Below are 19,538 nucleotides of genomic sequence, written 5' to 3' on the forward strand. Positions count from 1 at the left end.
GCTCCTTCGAGGATTGCCTCAGCTGGAGAGAGCCACCTCACCCAAGGTCAGGCCCTTCCTAGGGTGGCCCACAGCCAAAGAATGAGTGAAGCAAGGGTGTGAAGGCCTGCCTTCTGCCTGTACAAGACAACAGGTCACGGTCACGTTAATGCCTGAGCTTGCTGTCAAGTCAGTCGAGGCTGTGTGGCGCCTATGTGGCTACCCTTTTCTCCTGCAGCCTAAGCCTGTTTTATTCCCTTCTCTCCCACTGATGTTAATCCCTAGATCAGTTCCTAATAAACATTCTGCACACCAAACTCCATCCGTGAGCCTGCTTCCTGGGGAACCCAACCTGCAACAACATCTTGGTGCAGAGGCCACAGGCTCAAATGCCTTTGGGAGCCTGGCAGGTGATAGAAATGAACGATGGTTGGGCTGGTTGGGCTTCATAGAACACAGAGTGGTGGGGAATTAGGTAAATTGGAGAGTTTGTGCCCCATCTACATTTTCAAAAATTAAAAACCAATATTGTGTATTCTGGACAATGTGTAAGAGCTCAGTTCCATTTCCAGGCCTCTGGTTTATGACCTGTGCTTTAAAGGTGTACTCTCTCTTCAGTTAATATACTGGACCCTGCCTTTGATGTCTTTTGTGAGTTTGGTCAGTGTGGGTCGGTCCCTCAAAGCTTTCCCAGCTCATAGTGGCGGGCACAAGGGGCTCAGACCCTGCCAGGGTCAACACTAGCCCCTGAAACACAGGGTCTCACCGAGGTACTACTTGCCATGAGGCCCACCTCAAGCCAGCCTCCTTCTCTGACCCTGATCTTAAGTCTTAACACCTACCTTTGTCTGAGAGTAGCACTGGCCCCTCTCCCTTCCATTGTAAGCTTTCTAGGTTGTTTCTAGCTCTGTGGTGTCTTTTCAGAAGAGCAGCAGCCCGGTGATGTCAGGGGACCTGAGCTAGCAACGGGGCCTGGGGGGACAAGGATGCTGGCTGCAAGGGCCTCAGCCTTAGAGTCCTGAGCCAATTTGGAACAAAGAACAAAGCTCCTTTTGGATGGGAGCTGAGCCTTGAATATAGCTGTCACCATGTGCATGGTGGGACCGTACCCTTTTTGAGGGATGGAAGTGATCTGGGCCACATCTGGTGTGCATTTTCTGCTCCCAGCCCTGACTCACTCTGGTCTGCCCTGCTGGGTGGCTTCATTGAGCCAGGGAACAAAGAGGGAGTACATGCCCTGAGCACAGTTGCTACAGCAACCTCCTCCCCCCAGGAGCCTGATGACCACCGCCCACTTCACCAGAGCCTCGCCTCGCTGCGGCCCCTTGTTGCCTCCAGGAGCAGTTGAACTCGAATCCCTGAGACAAAGTCCTCAAACACGAATCACCTGCCCCAATAACGTAGGTTCACAGCTCGGTGGGCCAGATTTCTGCAAGACACTGTGTCCCACTTATCTGTTTTGGGTTCTCGGGTTTGTGAGAATCAAAGGCCATATTTGTGGGCCCCACACTTGTGTGGTTGGGAAAACACGCTCACGAAGTGGGCTTAGTGTTTGAATAAAGGCGTCATTGCTACAATGAAAACCAGAGGGTGAAACAGAAAACGATTTTTAACAGAAAAAGTTTATTTTAAGAAGACACAAACAGCTCTAGCTATATAAAGAGTACAGTTCAATTGCTGGTAGCAAGCCAGTAAGGAATGCTTTTTTTTTTTTAAAGAAAAGAAAAAAAGGAAAAAGACAGAAAGATAAGAAAAACCCTTTGTAATATCACCCCACAGCAGGCTGTCTTCCATTTTGTGTTGGATTCTAAAAAGACTGGGATGACACTCTCCTAGTTTCTGCTGCTGCTTGTAATTTTTATCCAGGGATCCATTCTCATTACTGGGGCCGAGGGGTAGGGGGTGGTTTGCCTTATCTCTGCCTTCCAGTTTAGGATATTGGTCTGTAAATTCCTGTCTCCATTATTTTTCTTGAGTGTGTCATTGGCACTCAGTAAGCACTGAATGGTGAGTGCTAACTTAACAAAAGTCCTTCTCCTAACTATGCAGAGTAGGACTAGCCAGTCCTCCTTCCTCATTTTGCTTTTGGCAAGTGTAGTACTTTTGCTGCTTTCTAATCCAAGGTACAAGCCTGGTTCCCTTCCTAAGGCTGGAAATCTTAAACAAAAGGAAGAAAGAAACTATTTTGTGGATGCTTTCAAATTGAGAAATCCTAAAGTTCCTTGTGTCTCTGACTTTTTAAAATTTCAATTTCAGTATGTGGGTAGATCCCTGGGCTCAAATGACAGAAAGCAAACTAAAGGTCCCAAGAAGCAATTTACTTAGATGAAAAAAAAAATCCCACAGCCTGAGAAGTATGTCCAAGTGACTGAGTCTACATGGAATGAAATCCCTAGCTCTGTTTATGGTGGCCTGTCCAGAATTGCCCCAGAAGGAGTTTCTTCAAATGGCTTCCTGGGAGAAGCCAACACAAACGAGTGGAAAGAAGATTTCAAAAGATAAGAAAAGGGAAATGCCTCAGGAGCCCCCATCGTCTCCTTCTCCTTGACCAGCCCCATCAGACCTGAACCTGGACCAGAGAACTGGTAAGGGGACTGGATGGTGTGTGTACGTGCGCACGCGCGTGCACGCGCACGTGTGTGTGTGTGTGTGTTGTATACATCAGCCAACGGGGCTGTTACAGTCCAGCTGGAGAAACCACACACACATACAGGCACACACCTTCTCATTCACTCATATCCCCCGATATTCATATGAGCAAATGTGAAAATCTGAGCTTTACACACCCAAGGAGCACGAGAGGTAGAGACAGGAGTGAGATGGAGAAAGATGTGAAGAAGCTTTTAGGGAATCCTTTCAGAGGTTTGGAAAACAGGAGGTGGTGGTGTGTGGAATGCCTGCTGGCTGTGGTGCTGCATGGGGCGTCCCAAGGAGCCCACCCCTGGGGCTGGGGGTCTAGGAGGCAGAGGGTTTAGATAGGGAAAAAACCATGGACACTGAGCACCTTCTGTACCCAACAGGTTTCACTGCTGGGGCTGAGTCTAGAACAGGTCCAAATCACATTAGAAAATGGACACATGGACATTCTGGATTTTAAAACCAGCTATTGGAAACAAGAGAGCTGGTGAGTTTCCCAGGCAATTGTAGACTGAACTGGAATCTCCTGGCCTGGGCCACCAGACTTTCCAGAAACAGCCTTGAACTTGTGATGGCAGTATGGGGCGGGAGGTAGGGAACAGATGATCCAGGACAGAGGATTCCCCAACCACAGTTTGGTACAAAGGAAATAAGAAAACTCAGAAATCCATTCTTTCCTGCCAGCTCATCCCACACTCAAGGAAGCAGAGGCACATGGGCAAACCAGGACAGGAGATCTGGTGGAAAGAATGAGGGTTTCTACACTGAGGTAGTCAGAGAGAGAGACAGAGACAGAGAGAGAACAAGAGTCCATGAGGGGCATCTGTTGAAGATTACTGGTTGGCACTCACAGCCCGTCTCCACCCTGCTCTGCACCGGCCGGTCTGAAAGCGCAGTAGATGGGAGGGCAGGGAGCCACATCATCCGGTCCACAACCCAGTCATCACATGGGTTCAGTCACAGAAATGCCCATCCCAGAAGACAGTCTGGACCAGGAATCAGCAAACTCTGACAAGCGGGCCGAATCCAGCTGCGGCTTTGTCTGACCCAAGAGCTAAGAATTGTCTTCACATTGTGAAAGTGTTGTAAAGCAAGCAAATGAACAGACAACAACAAAGAAGAAGGCTATCTTACAGAGACCATCTGTGGCCCACAAAGCCTAAAAGAGTTACTCTCTGTCCCTTTGCAGAAAAAGTTTGTCAACCTCTGGTTGAGATGATGAGGAAAATCCCACCCATCTCGGAGTGGTCCTGAAAAAGGAAACCAGAGGAAGTCCAGGAGAAGGACGGGGACAAGGAGAGTACCTGGAAATACCACTCCATATGACAGCACGGCCTGCAGCTCCGCTAGACCAGACTAGTGAGGTATGCATGGGCTATGGAAGGAGGCCTGAGAATAACTAAAAGAGTCATACTAAGGAACATTAGGCAAAGAATGTTCTGGAAAAGAGACTGAATGCACAGCTCAGTACTGAGTAGGGAATTCAGTTATTGTTTGATAAGATGGAGATAGTTTGAGCCCAGGGATTGACAAAATATCAAGCCAGGTGAAGTTTCTAGAACACAGCTAAGTATTTCATGAGCATCTAACAGTCTGAAACTATCTGATAAAGTTTAAGAAGGAAAGGATAAAATAAATGGTAGGAGAGCCTATATTGGTTTGCCCTACTTTAAATAAAAACCAATTATAAAAGTTTACACTGAAAAAACAGTTGAGACATTAGGGAACATTGACAGGAGGATTTCTCATTTTTCAAAGGCAGTCACCAGAAAAGTCCCTTACATAGGTGGCTTCTCTACTGGAAAATGGAATTTTATCTATGAAATTTCATTTTTCAAATAACTTTTAGGGAAAACATCGGGTGTATAAAGTAGGGCACATACATTGAATTTGGAGGGAAATGAATATTTCTAAACTGAAAATCAGATTTGTCTTTGGATTCATGAACTGAAGAACTCTTGAACATTTTCCTTACAGTATATATATTGTTTGCTGAAATACCTGGGAAATTCATGTGCCATAAAAGTAGAAGCCAGCTGTGGGTCTTCTCTAAATGCAGTGCTTTGGATGAAAAAACACTGAGCCCAGAGGCAGAAGACCTGGGGTTTTGGCTGGGCCCTGCCACTGTGTGACCTTGTGTAAGTTATCTGACTTGCTGGGCCTCAGTTTCCTCATCTGTAAAGTGAGTGGTTGGTTCCTTTCAGTTCTAACATTCCATGACTATAGATAAATATAGAAATAAGATAAATACAACAATCTAGAAATAAGAAATATTCCCCAAAGTAAGCTTTGGAGTCAGTAGAAAAAAGTAGCAATGAAATATAATAAAAAGAATAAAATTTTAACTACTAGCCAGAGTAAATATATCTCATTTAAAAATTAATGAAAAGATTTGTAATTTACAATTGATCAGGAGAGGTAAGAAGATACATATTGATATTTCTTCACCATCATACATATTATGGAGGAGGAAATGAGTGTGAGGTGACTTGTACAATGAGCACGATGCTGCGTTTGCATGCAGAACATTTCATAAAATTGGACGTTAGAAAAAAAAAAAGCTCAACACCACGTAAGGAATACAATTCTGTAAAGCTTGGCATTAAAGAGAGAGGAGTTAACTGGTTATCCCAGTTCAGATTTTCTTTGCGGATTTGTTGATTTCAAATCCCACTCATAGGCAACAGCTTAAAATCAAATCTACTTCTGCCAGAGCCCTCTTGGAGAACAGCTACCACAGTGAAGACAGGCATTCAAGGGTTGGCAATACCAAACAAACGCAACACCTTTTCCTTTTTCCTATTTGAGAATTAAAAAGAACTTTTTTTAAAAGCCAGAAACAGGCCAGATGTGCCAGCTAAGTCAACTTAAAGGTTTTGCAGATTGAGCAAGTAGTTGATTCACTCTGATAATTTCTTAACACCGAAGAAACATATCTGACCAACGTGACAGTATACATCACGTGGCCAGAGACTGATCACGTAACAACAGCAGAAACGTTGGAAAAGGTTGGAATCATTTGAAGAGTCGTGGCTATGATTTAGGGGCTTGAAGAAGTAACATCACCGGAACACACACACACACAAACACACACACAGGCACACACACATGCACACATATTCTAGGGATGCAGCTGCTGCTGGTCCTGGGACCACACTTTTGAGAACCACTGGCCTAGATTTTGGGCTTTATTGAACGAAAGTATATACCCATTTCACATAACCCATGACTTATGCAAATTTCATTTTTGCTAAATTTATTCAAAGTGCCTCAAATATGTGTCTCTAACCATTTACTACTCTAGTCCTCCACAGATGTTTTAGAGTATTCTAAAACGTTGTTTATTTCATCTCCTTGTTAAAATCCTTATAGTTTTTGCTGCCCTTTGACAAAGGCAGTTCTTTGTACCTCTCATCCTTTTAAATCCCTAATAGTTTAGTCACTTATAGCTGAAATACACGCAAAGGCTTTGGAGGGACTGGGTGCTCTGGACTAGATCTGGTCTCATTCTCACAACAAGGAGAAGTGGTAGCACAAAGCACAGACTGGGGTTGGGGGAAGCTGAGGCTGCGTGCAGTAAAGTTGCACCTGAAAGAAGTTTAATAATCACCACTGATAGGGGACAGCTGACATTGATCTGACATTGATTGGACAGTTTCACCTTTCACAAACAGGACACATTGTCACAAATTCTTTAAATCCTTGTGTTCTTTACTCAAATGATAAGTAGTATTAATTCCATTTGTGTAAAGATGTTAAGGTACAATATGAATTATCTAGGCTTTCTCAGTGGCTTAGTAGCCATCTCTGAGAGTCTGTTGGTCGTAACCAGACTGAATAACACTGGGAATCAGGAGAATGTAATCAACCATCAGCAATTTACTAAGATAGTTCCAGGAGATTAAGGTATTTTCTATATTCTGGAGTTAGTCATCAGGGAATTTGACCTTTCCATGGTGAAAATACACTTCTGCAACTGATTGATGCCTAAAAATTCTACAAGTAGAACGTCATTCCTTTGGCTTAAGGCTTTTTCCCTGTTAAAATGCAAGTGACCCTCCAAAGAGGTATCATTAAGCCTTACAATCTCAAAGTAAAGGAATTTATCCCTTTCCTGAGAGCATGCTTTTCTTAGCGAGGAGAAGGACAAACAAGGAGGCACTCAGGAGATTTGGTGCCGAGAAGCAAAGTCTGGGGAGAATGGAACAGAGAGAGGAAATGGAGGATCCAAATGACAGACCTCCAACTCATTCGCTGTTTTGCTGAAGGGCTAGTCTCTGTCAGTATTCCTGCTGAATTGGGTGCTAACTTGCCACTTGGAGCAGGTGACTTAGAAATCAGCCACGTTTTCTGATAATATTGAAGAGTCTTTGATGTATAGGCATATAAAGGTTTAGAGCAATGGAAAAATAGATGGCAATAAAACATCTGCTGCAACAACAGATAGGGAGTTATCTGCACCCCTACAAAAAAAAAAAAAAACCCAAACAGAATAACCATGCATGCCCATAGGAAGAAGATAAACTGATACTACTTTATAGGGTGCAAATTGCAGGGCCGGGACGAGGGTAAGGCACTTGCATGGCCCTGAGAGTGGGTGCCTCCTTAAGTTTTGCACTCTGGGTGCCTCACTTACCTCACTCTAGTCCTGGCCCTGGCAAATCATATTAAAGTGAAGGCTTGCCATTGTGTTACAGGCTTGGTGATAATGGAAGGCTGCATTGACAGAGCCCTGACTGTGAACTCATCTTTTTAGCGGGTGGTTTGTTTCTGAGGAAGAGAGCAGGTGCATGGACAGATCTGCTCATACCAATGGGGCCAGAGGGACCATGAATCCCACCTGCGATGTCAGAGCATTAAAATGGGTATCCAGTGACGCACTTGTAAAAGCCTTGCAGACTACTCTCTGTCTTCGCACATTCAAGGTAATGTTTCCAGATCAACTGTTCAATTTGTGGTCAGCAACAGCTAACATGAACCATCTGGCTGCCTGCGATCTTGCCTCCTTAAAGGGTGAGCTATCAGCTGGGCAGGCAGTTCATAGGACTTGGGGCTGAAGGACAAGTAGGGGCCAGGTGGGAGGTCCAGGCGAGAGACTGAGGCAGGCAAAGTAGAGGAGACAGCAGCGAAGTTTCGTGTTGTGCTGAGAATGACTAGCTTTCAACCCTCAACTTTGGAACCACAAATACTAGACGACTACCCACCAAGTGCAAAGCACTCTTAGCTACTGATTAACCTCCTCCCCTGGGAACGACTCCCTCTCCTCCCTACTAGATGGAAGTCAGTCCAGCAGAGCCACCTACTGCTATTGGTTGGAATCAGAGGAAACAAAGGGACAGACACAACTTGCATTGGAAGCTGACCTCCTGGGGCCAACTTCATTTCACCTGAACCCCTTCTATATTCTACCTTCAAAAATGATCATCATTATTATTCACACTACTAATAGGGGCTAGTAGTAGGTTCTCTGAAAGCCTTCCTGGAGGGCTTTCAACCTCTCTTCCCTAGTCTTGGCAAGAGTGGTGGTATAAGGCAGCAAACCTTGTGGTAAGTGCCTGGGTAGTGGGGAGAGTTGGTGCTCTGATAACCAAGTGGAGGTGAGAAGTTGTGTTAGGACTAGAGAGATGGTCGGTATCATGTTTGTCAAAGATTGGTAGACATTCTACAGTTTGGTCCACTTGTCAAATGTTAAGTGACCATTTCCAGTCCTCAGTGTTAACTCTGACCACACCATCCCTGCCCTGAATCCTCTCGTACTAATGGGAACACCACTGGGCATTGGAGGGTCATAGCAAGGATGTAGACAACCTTCTAAAATTTCCAGGCATACGGAGTACTGCAGAGGAAAGCAAGACTCAAGGCAATTGAAAACCACCAAGGTGTCTGGATATTCAACTTTAGAATTTTGGGGGAAAACCACCAGATGTGGCAAGGTGAGGGGAGAGGCAAAACCCACCAGAAGTTGCAAACAAGAAGCTCCCAGAAAAATCAGCAGCGGTAACATGCCCTATACCACGTGAGTCTCATACTCGGCTTTGGAGCTCAACTGTGCGCAGTGGTTCCCGAGGGGAGGGTCTCCGGGGCCTTTCACTTTTGTTAAGCAAAAGCATGAAACACTCCTTCATTTCCCCACAGAGGAAAATGTTTCTATCTTTTGGAATTCTCAGTCTAGGACAGACAATTTTGGCATTCATATATAAATGAAGGCCAGGAATGCATCTTCTTTTATTTCAGGCAGAACCCCTGAAATGTGGTCAGGACCTTTGAACCAAATAGTTGGAATGCTTTCAAAAGCAACTGGGCTTTCACTAACTATTTATTGTTTTAAGTGGCTTCTGTCTAAATCAGGGGGAGGTGCTGATGGCAAGAGAGTTGCTGGGCCTGGCCTGGACTTGGAAGTCTAGAATTCAGAACTGTACCAACCAAGGGCCCAGGCCTAGGGCTTCAACGTGAGAGGGCCAAGTCCTCTCAGCACTCAGTGTGGTTTTCCAGCTGCTCTGTCCGCTGTAGAGGCAGTTGGGCTAAGAGCGTGCTCCTCATTGGTGCACACTAAGACCTATCAAAATCAAGATCTGCTTGTCTCTGGGGCAGTTTCCAAATCCCCCAGGAGGTTGACCAATGAATCTGTTGGGTAGGGGGTGAAGGAGGAGGGGGTTGGGGAACCCTCTTTGGGAAGCATGCTACAATTTCATTTGACTTTCTTTTTTCCCTCTTGGGAACGGTGGACAATTCATCCTCCATTATTGGCCATTTTCTTTGTTCAAGTCTGTCTGAATTTCCTCCCTCGACCTCCCAGAAAGCAGTCATATGAAAATCAAATGAATCATGGCTCTTGCTCTGTGTAGAAAACTGAACTGACAAGAATAGATAGTGACTATAAGCTTTGGCAGAGGGTGGGGGGAAGGGATCACAATGACTGTTCTGGGGCTCTGTCAGCCTCCCATTTACCCCAGTTCTTACGCTCTCCCCCAACATGGTTAATTGAAAACTGGTCAAAAGGTAGAACCGAAATGGCCAAAAGTAGCCCTTTTTGGTGTGTGTGTGACAGGCCATTGCAACTTGCAAGGCTGCCTTTTTAGATTTTGGATATATCCTTTTAGTCTGTACCCTCTTGGTTTGGGAACAGAATAAGATTTCTTTTAAACAAAACCAAACCATCCACAAACCACAATCTGGACTGAATGGTGGTGGGCAAGTTACACTTACTTCCTCTCCTCCTGGAGCCTTTGATGATGCTGTTCCTTCAGCTAATGACTTCCTGTAATGAATGCTATATGCCAATGAAATGAGAGTTCTTCGAATGCAGTATGAGCTGGGCACAGACACTAGCTATCATTGTTGACAGACACTTGAAGGATCTCAAGGCGCATGTGCGAGTGAACAAATGGTGGCCTCGTTTGTTGGCTGAACTTGGTTCACCCAAAGCAACGCAGTCCTGACCTTTTGTGGCAAAGGGGCGGGGAGTGGGGATGGGGGGCAGGGGTCTATATGTTTACTGAAACTCATCACCCTGATCTCCGTGTAGACAATCAAACTGAAAAAGGCCTAAAGTTCAGGACAGAGTCACATTCATATTTTGCCATCCAATCAACCCCATGCCGAAATAAGTGCACACCTGCAAGCCTATCGCAGGGGAGAGTTAAATTGTGGTTGAAGAGGCATCAGAGTCCTGTTTCTCCATGCAAGGCCAGCCAGGCCTCCCCGGGAAAGTGAATAATCAGCCGTGGCACCGTATGTCCCCTGGGTTTGGCAGCCCCCAGTCTGCTCTCTCACTGTGCCCCTCAGTGACAGGAGCCAGGGATGGAGCATCCTAGTCATTGATTGAAAAGATGGTGCACATGCCCTTGCATCTGAGAATTTCTTCTTAGTGCATACCGCTGGGGACAAATAAGGAGAAAATCGGCAGTCAGTAATGGCAAGATTCGAAGGATGAAAACGCAAATGTCTGAAGATGATTAAAGTGCCTGATGATTTGAGTTCTAGATGTGGCCTCTCTCCTGCTGTCCGGAGCGTGAGTTAATGTAATAGAAATGTAGGCTCTTGTGTTCTTTCCATGGTTCCTTTTTAAAACCCTTTGTCTCTTCCCCCTTCTCTCCTCAAGTTTAATAACTAAACCCTGTTTGGTGAACCCAGGGCTTAGGTACTGGGGTTATCGGTGGTTTCATAGTCTTTTGAAAACTGTGCAATAATTCGCCGAGCCAGTGGGTTAGTGGTCTTCAGCAGTTCGGCTGCTGAGGGGCGGGACCTTGTTGTTGCCTTGCTCCCCTTCTTCTGTAGCAAAGCCTTGAAGTCATCGTTTCTGCCAGCATCTAGGTTGGCACTGCCGCTCGACCCTGCAGAGGCAGCGGGCTCACTGACGGGAGACTCTGCCGTGCTCCTTATCGGTGAGTGGGAGCTGGGTCTGCTGCTGCTGGCAAATGCCTCCCCAGGTTCCTTCCAGCCAAGCAGCTTCCTTTTGGACCTAAATGACAGAAAGTTTGCTTGGGGTGAATTCTTGTGGCAGACACTTCCTAATGCTTCCTATAACTTCATGAACGCCAGTGATGTGATGTGTGAACTTGTATATGGCAGCCTCGCAAGCAGTCATGCTTACCAGCTTTCTCTCTCTCTGCTAAGTCCTCAGAACCCCTGTCTGGTCCCCTGTCCCTATACTCCTTTCAATGCCCACAGCTAGTGTCACTTGGCCAGTGCCTGCAGGCTCGGTCCTGCCCAGGTTCTGGGACCAAGGGAGAATTTAAGGAATCAAAGCTAGTAGCTCAGTGACTCTGAATCAAGACAGCCTGGGAACTGATCCTGTTGTGAACTGGTGCTCCAGCTCCACTAACTGGGCTTTTCCCAGTTTCCTCGTCACTGAGCCCCTGCTTTATGCCCCTGTCCAATAACTGGGTCCCCATCTAGTCCCCCTTTGCCTAAGTTCCTGCTTTGATGCTCGGCCTGATGCCCCACTTCACTTCTTGAGATTTTTTTGGTACAAGGAATTCTGTGAAGGGTTAAATGTCTCTGACTGCAGGCAGAGCTGTGAGAGAGCAGATGGAGCCACAATAGGCCGAGCGGTTGCTAGGAGACGAGGGGCCTCTCAGCACCTGGTCCTCCCTTCCCTGCCCGCCCCTCCTCCACTCCACCCAAAGATGTCAGTGAATTGGAGACGTGAGGCCCTGGACTACGTTCACATGCGTGGGTATCTCAACTTAGTCTCCAGTTTCCATTCTAATGACTGCTTAGAGGTAGCAGTTTTTCTTTTGGTATAAGAAGGGAAGGCAATTACAATAGGAATTAAGGAAATTGGTCCAGACCTGTGTATCACAGTAAATAAATCTTCAGTTGTGCGTGAAGCCACAAACACGTCATCATCATCTTCCGCGATCCACTCAGCTGTTTTATCACTGATTACACTTTTTTCTTCAGTGCTTGGTTCCATTGGACTCCCTAGGCATAAAGAACCAGAAGGAATTACTTTGACCACAACAGTTAGGACAAAGCAAATTCAGATATGTATTTTGTCTGACGTTGCAAGCAACTCTGGGAGGGCAGCAGGGCAGAGGCTCACTGTCTCCCATTTTGCAGAGGAACAGGATGTTCTGAAGGTTAGTGATTTCGTCAACAGAACATGGAGGGAGTGATGCAGATCAGCCTAGGTCCCTGTTCTCTCATGCCTTTTCCATTACAACAGGTTGCCTGAGCATTCTCTTGTTTTAAATGCATCCTTTTTAAAAATCAAGAGGCTGAGAGCAATCTAAAGCAATGACTCAACCAGTGGGTGGGAGCGGGACTGATCTGAATCTCAGAGGGAGCCTGTGGAGTTTGGGGAAGAAGATTCTAAAATTACCTGCGGCTTTGATTTGTTTGCTTGCACAATGATTTAACTTACATTAAAAATCCAAATCAGCTCAAGGAAGGCCGTAAGATTTTGATGTTCAGTGTTAAGGGTTCAAAAACAGATGAGAAACATGGACGAACATGGAGGACATTATACTAAGTGATATAAACCAGTCACCAAAAGACAAATACTGTATGATTCCACTTATATGAGGTCCCTAGAGGAGTCAAATTCATAGAGACAGAAAGTAGAAGAGTGGTTTCCAGGGGCTGGGGGAGAGGGTGATGGGGAGTTACCATTGACTGGGTGCAGGCTTCAGTTTTGCAAGATGAAAAGAGTTACGGGGATGGATGGTGGTGATGGTTACACAACACTGTGAATGTGCTTAACGCTACTGAACTGAACACTTAAGATGGTTAAGATGGCAAATTTTATATTTGTGTTTTACCACAATTAAAACACAAAGAGACAAGGGAAAAACCAAAAACGATGAGAGACAGTGTCTAGCCTAGTCTTTGGGTTCCAGGAAAAGCTAGGCTGAAACCATCCAAGAAAGTGAGCCCCCTTTCTTCTAGAAAGCACTAAGAGAGGTCACTGCTGGTGACGCATTCCACTGCTTCGGAAACCTGCCAGCCTCCCGTGGCACTTGAACTCAGGCTGGGAGGGTATCGAGTCCCATGTGTGAAACTAAATTCAATGCGGCTAGTGAAAAGTGCTATACAGTGAGGTGGAGAGACAGTGTCTAGGGCAGGACATGCCTGCCTGAGGAGGAAGGCGGGCTCCCAAGGTCCTAGGGCGCTAAGACCTATTTTGATTTCCTTAGCTCAGCACTGGGGGTTCCAGGGTAGACCAGCCCAAAGGAGGCCTTGGAGATCCACCCCTGGGTCAGCCCCAATCTCAAAGGCAGTGAGACCTATTTCGAGTCACTCAAACCCTTAAGAGGTGCCCTCTACTGATTTGGTCACCCTGGAATGAGGATCATTATCTGGGGGAGCATTTGTTTCTGTTTCTGGCACTCCGTCCTCACCCTCATCTCTCCTGGGACTGAAAGGAAAAGCCAGCAGACACATATACTAACCCGGAGGGCCTGCCTCCTTTTCATAGTCAGCCTGCACCGTGGAAGTCGTCCTCGTACCAGCCAAATGCAGGTGGTCACCACTTGGGAGACACTTGCTATCTTCCTCCAGGGTGATGATGGGGCTGAGAGGCAGCCTTGGTTCGGCCGCATAAACCTCCATTTGAGCTGTGGGTGAGGTGAGAGGCAGGTACAGCACGCTGGGCTTTTTGGGTACAGGCGGTGGAATCTTGCCTTTCTTTTTCTCAGCTTCTTCTTGGCTCTGGAGGCTAATTCTTTCAGGCAGGGCTCTCCCCTTGGGGCCCGCATCCTCCGTACTTCCCTGGGGAGACTGCTGTGTTCCTGAGCAGGAAGCACCAGAGGAACTGGCAAAAGGTGTGAAAACAAGAGATGAGGATGCTGTTGACTCCCCTGGGCTTCTGCCCTCAGGGAAGCTGGGAGACTTTGGCTTCCGTACCACCATGTAGATGTCTTGAGGGAGTGGCCTCGGGTGTTGAATTGAGCTCTTGGGGGTCGTAGCCAAGGTAGGTGAAGTTAGTGGGTACTCCTCATGAACAGATGGTGGCTTGTGGACCAAGCTTGGAGGCCTTCGGGCCAGTGGGGGCTTCTCAGCTATGGGAGGCTTCATCTTTCTCTCTGGCAAGGTGAAGACTTCTGCTCCTGGTTCCTCAGCATAGTCAGGACTCTCGATATCATCTTCCGGCTCAGACTTGCTGACTGACCTCAGGCGAACAGAACGTAAGTCAGACTGAGTAACCATGGGCATGATTGGCTGATTGGGGCTAGTTTTCTGGGCCAGCTTGGCCCCAAAATTCGTATCTGAGTGATGCCGGCTCACCTTGGTTTTGCTTCGGATGGAGATACTCATCCCAGACAGATCCAGGTTGGTTGAAGTGGTCAATGGTAGGTCAAAGGATAGCCGTGCCTTGGACATTTTCTCCATCGGTGATGTTGGGGGTAGTGATGACTTCCTCTCAGGGACCACTGGGCGCACCCGGACGTTGCCACTTGGAGGGGGCAAGTGACCTAGGGTCAAGGACATGGAGACAGTGGGTGTTGGTGTCTCTGACTGGCTGGAGTATCCACTGGAAGGTGACATCAGCCCAGTGGGCCTTCCCGGGGAGGATACCTCCCTGGCCTCCACCTCGATGGAAAGCTGGGAAGGCGTCGTGGCTCTGGAGGTGGAAGCGGAGGCTAGAGACTCCGAACTGCCCTGAACTTGGGTGCACTCAATGACTGTGGTGCCCGTGGCGGTGCTGGAGCTGGACAAGGATTGGTAGGTGTCACCGGACTTCCAGTCAGTAAGATACCAGTGGTGGGCGAATTGTGTACCTTCTGGGTCTTTGAAGGTTGGCACAGCTGGGTGACCCTGAGCATCTGGGTGGGAGGAGTGAGATCCTTGGTGTTCCAAGGAGAGGCAAAGGCTCCTGGGCCTCTGGTCCTTGGGGAGCGCTGACCCGCCTTCTGGTAAGAGAACTGGTTCATCTTTGACCAGTGAGACACTGCGAGTTGGAGGGGAAGGCTTCTTCTTGGCCTTCTTGAGTGAGATACTCTTGGACCTCTGCCTCCTGTGCTGAGCCTCCTGCTGAGCACTCAAGGAGGCAATGTTGTCGGCACTGTTACTGCCCTCCGAACTCGTACTGGTGTAAGGCAGGGCACAGGCCTTAGCGGACTTCTGTTCCTCGTCATAGTCCACATCTGTGGTGCCTGCATCTGTGGGCACGGACAGGGACCGCTCCCGGAACCTGCTGGCCCCACCTGGGCCTGTCTCCAGCCTTGAGGGACCCCCAGTCAGAAGGCCAGTCTTGGAGGCTCGTTCTGAGACTTGCCTCCGTTGAGTAAGGTGCTCAGAGTAGCCAGCCGATCCACTGCATCCTGCTGGGTTGTCACGAGTGACAAAGAGGGTAGTGGCCTCCTTAGGAACCAGAGGTGGCAGTGTGTGTAGAGAGACCCAAGAATTCCCAGAGGAAGGATTTTTTCCATTTTCATTGACTTGATTGCTCTGAGTGGCGGCATTCGGAGTCATATAGGTAAAAGCATCTCCCTTCCAGGAAGTGGAAAAGGCTGATTCAGTTGGTCCATTGCAAGAACTGGGGACACTGTATACCATTCCAATGCTCTCCATGCCAGAGGGTTTTGTGCCACCACGTGCCTGGAGAGGCTCTTCTTGATCACTGGCAGGACTTCTTAGTCCTGGCGAGGTGAGATTTGGGAACCGAGCTTCCTGACCAACTGCAACCCTTCCATGAACACCTTCTGGGACTGAATGACTGGGCCTGATGTCTGAGATGGGAGAGCAGGCCACACTGCCAGCGGGACTGTTGCTGTGACCTGGAGGAAGGAAACACAGAACATTAGTGGTGCAGCCAGGGATCCCCCCGCAGCTGTCTCCAAAAAGACGGGAGCACCAAATTATTTTTTGCCAAGAAGCATTTGCCAACAGCTCGGTCAGAATTCGTTGGTTCTTCCTTTCCATAGATGAGGAGGCTGGGGAAGTTGGGTCCTTGCCCATCAGCACACAGTGAATCACAGGGTGCCCTTGAATTGTCCGGATGGCTGCCAAAGACTTTCCAGCTTTGAGTATTCCTTTCAGATCTGAAGTGGCACGTAGGACTACCTCGGGTTTCTCCTGTGCTTTCACCCCCAGGCTCATGAAACCACCACGGACCTCAGTGTTCACCTCTCCTGAGGTGAGAACAGAGGTTTTCGAACCATTTAAGGACAGGAGTGTGACTTTCCGCTCCAGCAGTGCGTCTGGAGGATGCCACAGCTGGAACTGTCTGAGTTTGGTGGCATCACTGACACCTGTCACTTTTTAGCTCTGTGACGTGAGAAAGTTAGGATAACCTACAGATGTGAGGAAACCATTCAGATATTCAAAATCCCCAAAGATTTTCTCATAGGAACAATTATTACTGTTGATGATGATGATGATGATGATGATGATGATGATGATGATGATGATGATGATGGTATGACTACTCCTCCTATGATGATTTATAATAACAGCCACCATATGAACATATTATATACCAGGCACGTGGTAGGCAAATTATGTACAATAACTCTAATCTTCATGGCAACTCCAGCTGGTTGGAATGATTATCCCCAATTTACGGGTGAGAAAGCTGAGGTTCAGAGAGGTTATGGAATGTGGCCAAGGCCTCCCAGTTAGTAAGTGGAGAGGCCAGGATTCAAGTCCATCTCTCTCTGATCTGTACTCTTTGAACAGCATTCATTTAATTGCAAGAATGGTTAGGTTCAGATGGTGGTGCTTTGAGGGATGATTTCCCCCTTTATCTATCTGCCTCAATTTGACATACCTAGTTATATTCCACAAATAATAAGAAACAATAACATAATGAATTTATTAGGCTGGGAGACCTGCTCTCCACATTCTGTTGCTGCCCTTGACAAAAAGCCCTTGGTTACCCTTAATTATCATATTGGCTTTTTCAGGACGTCCAAAGTCGGCTCCCTCCTAGATTATTCCTGTTCCCTGTCACCACTTGGCAATACCACTAGGGTGGCAGAAATGGTAAGAGTGAGCAAGGGGAAGGGTCTGGGGGGATCAGCTCTGGTGGGGTCACCTTGGTCTCGCTGGGAATAGTTAGAGAATCCAATAATGGTCCGCCTCCGCCTCAGGGTGGATTTGGGGTTCACAGCTGTCTCTGTGTTAAACAACGAGTGTCGCAAACTTGCATGTTTATCAAACTGCTGTCCTGTAGCCAAAATAAAGACACTTGGGTGCATCCTGGTTTCTGTTGACAGTACAGTGGAAAGAGGTAGAGAGAAGGGATGATGGCAGTAGCAGTGAGTGTGAATAGCATCCAGGCAGGTGACCCTTCTTCCCCACCCCGCCTCCCTGCTGGCTTGGCCCCGGGCACCCACAGCTCCAAAGCATGCATGCTGGCTTTCAGAGGTCCACCCAGGGTCACCTGTGGGTCTCAAGTGGCTGAGAGCCATGGTTTTCAACACTGGCTCCATATCAAAGCAAACTGAGCAGCTTCAGAAACTCTAATAACGACACCCCTCAGAACACTGAAATCTCTGGGACTAGGACCCAGGTAGAAGCAGTTTTCTCAAACTCCCCGGGTGATTGATCATTTAGATGTACAGCCTGGGGTGAGAACCACTGGAGTCAAGAGACAGGTTGAGACTAGATGTTGCTTGATTGCAATCTTTCCTCAGAGAAAGCCTTTATTCAGGCCAATGAAAACAGTGTCTCCAAGAAGCTGCCCCATCTCCCCTCCCATCCAGGAAGCAGTCTGAGAGTCTGCCCTCCAGCCACCTGATCGTATTTGACCAAAGTTTGCCCCTGCGTAGTGATTGAGATCTATTTTTCTTAAAGCATCTGTCAGTCTTTGCTCCTATGGAATTGCTGGGGCAGGGACAGGGACAGGGGCAGGGTGAGGGCAGTGGGGGAAGGTTTGCTGCTTCCCCCACCATCTCTCAATCAGCAGCTGGCTAACCAAACCCTCCCCTCTCAGCCCCATGGCTGCATAGCGATCTCCCCTTCCCAGCAAGTGGCTCTGTGGGCAAAACTCAGGGCCAGCCTCATTGAGAACAAGGTAGAAGGTTAAAAACAAAGCACAGCCTTCACTTTGTAAGTTTCTCCTCTCAGCCTTCAAGTCTCTCAGTACATCTCCCTAGGCTCTGGGCTCTATTTCCTGCCTCTGATTTCCTGAGGTGACACCAGTGGTGCTGGATGACCCCATATCCTGGGAGCATCACCACAGGTGGCCAGAGCTATCCTCATCATCTTTATCAACTTTTTACAGCCTACCACAGGCCAGCGCTGGCTCACAGGGTGCCTCTGGTCCCCTTGGATTGTGAAGCCTTGATTTCATTAGGTCATTGGCCCCTCTCTCCTGAAATGACTGACCCTCCTCCCTTTCCAATTACAGCCGGTAGAGTGGAGAAAATGAATTAATAATGAGCATGGTACAGGGTGCCAAGTGTCTCCAAAGACATAGCCAGCTGAGCTGCGTACATCATTTCTCCCATCCTGAGGTGGTACTGGGTCCCCCTCTGGCCTTACATAAGTGGTGGAGGCCCACTTTGCTAGGAGATTCACTGCTGATTCAAAGTGCCACCATGCCCTGGATCTATGCCTTGAGTCTGATCTTCCCTTTTACACCAGCACGCCGAACCCCTCACTTCCCCTCCAACTCCTATCTGTGTATTCCAAACCGGCTTCAGGCACAGTTTTCTTTCCCCAAACCAAACATAGCCCATAAATTCTAAGTTTCCACAGCTGCTCCAAAGAGCACCCAAGTTCGTAAAGTTCTAGAGTTTTCCGTTAAGAGAGTTTTGTTTGCCATCAAATGGTCTCAGTTAGTGTGGCAGGGCCAGGAGAGGGTGAAGAAAGAGCATGCCTCCGTTCCATGGTGAGAGCCATGACCTTGACAGTGCATGGTGAACCAGCAGCAAAGAAAGTCTCACTCCCTCCCCCAGCACCCGGTGCGTCTGGAGAGGATGATCTGTAGTTGGCATGGAGGGAAGCAGAGATGGTGCTAAGCAACTCTACCGGAGACGTCGATGGGCACAATGTCAGAGTGTGTGCAGCAAGGCTGAAGCCACCGCTTCTCCTCGAGGACAGGCAGTGGGAAGGGGCTGTTCCAGACAGCTTGTTTGTCGGCTGCAGTAGGCAGGCTCAGGGGGGCCTCTGGGGCCCTCACCCCCTGCGTGGTCGTCTCATCTTCACTTAGCTGCCGTTTTGTAGGCTGTTGGGAAAGAAGGTGGTGGGGATGCTGTGCTCCTGACTGGAGACGAGCCGTGTGCACAGGATGGCTGTCTAGGTGGGGTGGTTGGAGGCTTCATCTGGGAGGTGGGAAAGTATGGACCATCTGCCAGGCCAGACACCCGCTGTGCAGGGCCCATCTTGGAGGGGCCTCAGGGTAGCCCTGCTGGTGAGCAGAGGTGAGCAGCTGCTTCCAAGGGGGCAGTGTGAGCAGTTCCAGGTCCCCCATCAGTGGGTGCGGGGCAAACTCTGCATGCTGGCTCTCCCAGGTCAGGGAAGAGGCAACT

General features: G+C 48.0%; 1 protein-coding gene across 8 annotated transcripts in view; it reads right to left on the bottom strand.

Moving 5' to 3' along the window:
- Window positions 1-1,581: 1,581 nt before the first annotated feature.
- NHSL2 (NHS like 2) overlaps window positions 1,582-19,538 on the bottom strand; it is a 268,211-nt gene continuing 250,254 nt past the window's right edge. For 6 of the 8 annotated variants that reach the window (XM_074359348.1, XM_074359347.1, XM_045509211.2 and 3 more), the window contains 5 exons: window positions 19,039-19,234; window positions 17,099-17,230; window positions 13,512-15,839; window positions 11,910-12,042; window positions 1,582-11,077 (listed from right to left, as the gene is read on the bottom strand). In XM_074359348.1, coding sequence (XP_074215449.1) covers window positions 10,753-11,077; window positions 11,910-12,042; window positions 13,512-15,839; window positions 17,099-17,230; window positions 19,039-19,234 — 3,114 coding nt within the window. In that variant the 3' untranslated portion in view covers window positions 1,582-10,752. The remainder of the gene's footprint in view (window positions 11,078-11,909; window positions 12,043-13,511; window positions 15,840-17,098; window positions 17,231-19,038; window positions 19,235-19,538) is intronic. The other 2 variants (XM_074359350.1, XM_074359349.1) reach the window with 1 other exon arrangement.

Source organism: Camelus bactrianus, chromosome X, assembly GCF_048773025.1.
Source record: "Camelus bactrianus isolate YW-2024 breed Bactrian camel chromosome X, ASM4877302v1, whole genome shotgun sequence".
NCBI lineage: Eukaryota > Metazoa > Chordata > Mammalia > Artiodactyla > Camelidae > Camelus > Camelus bactrianus.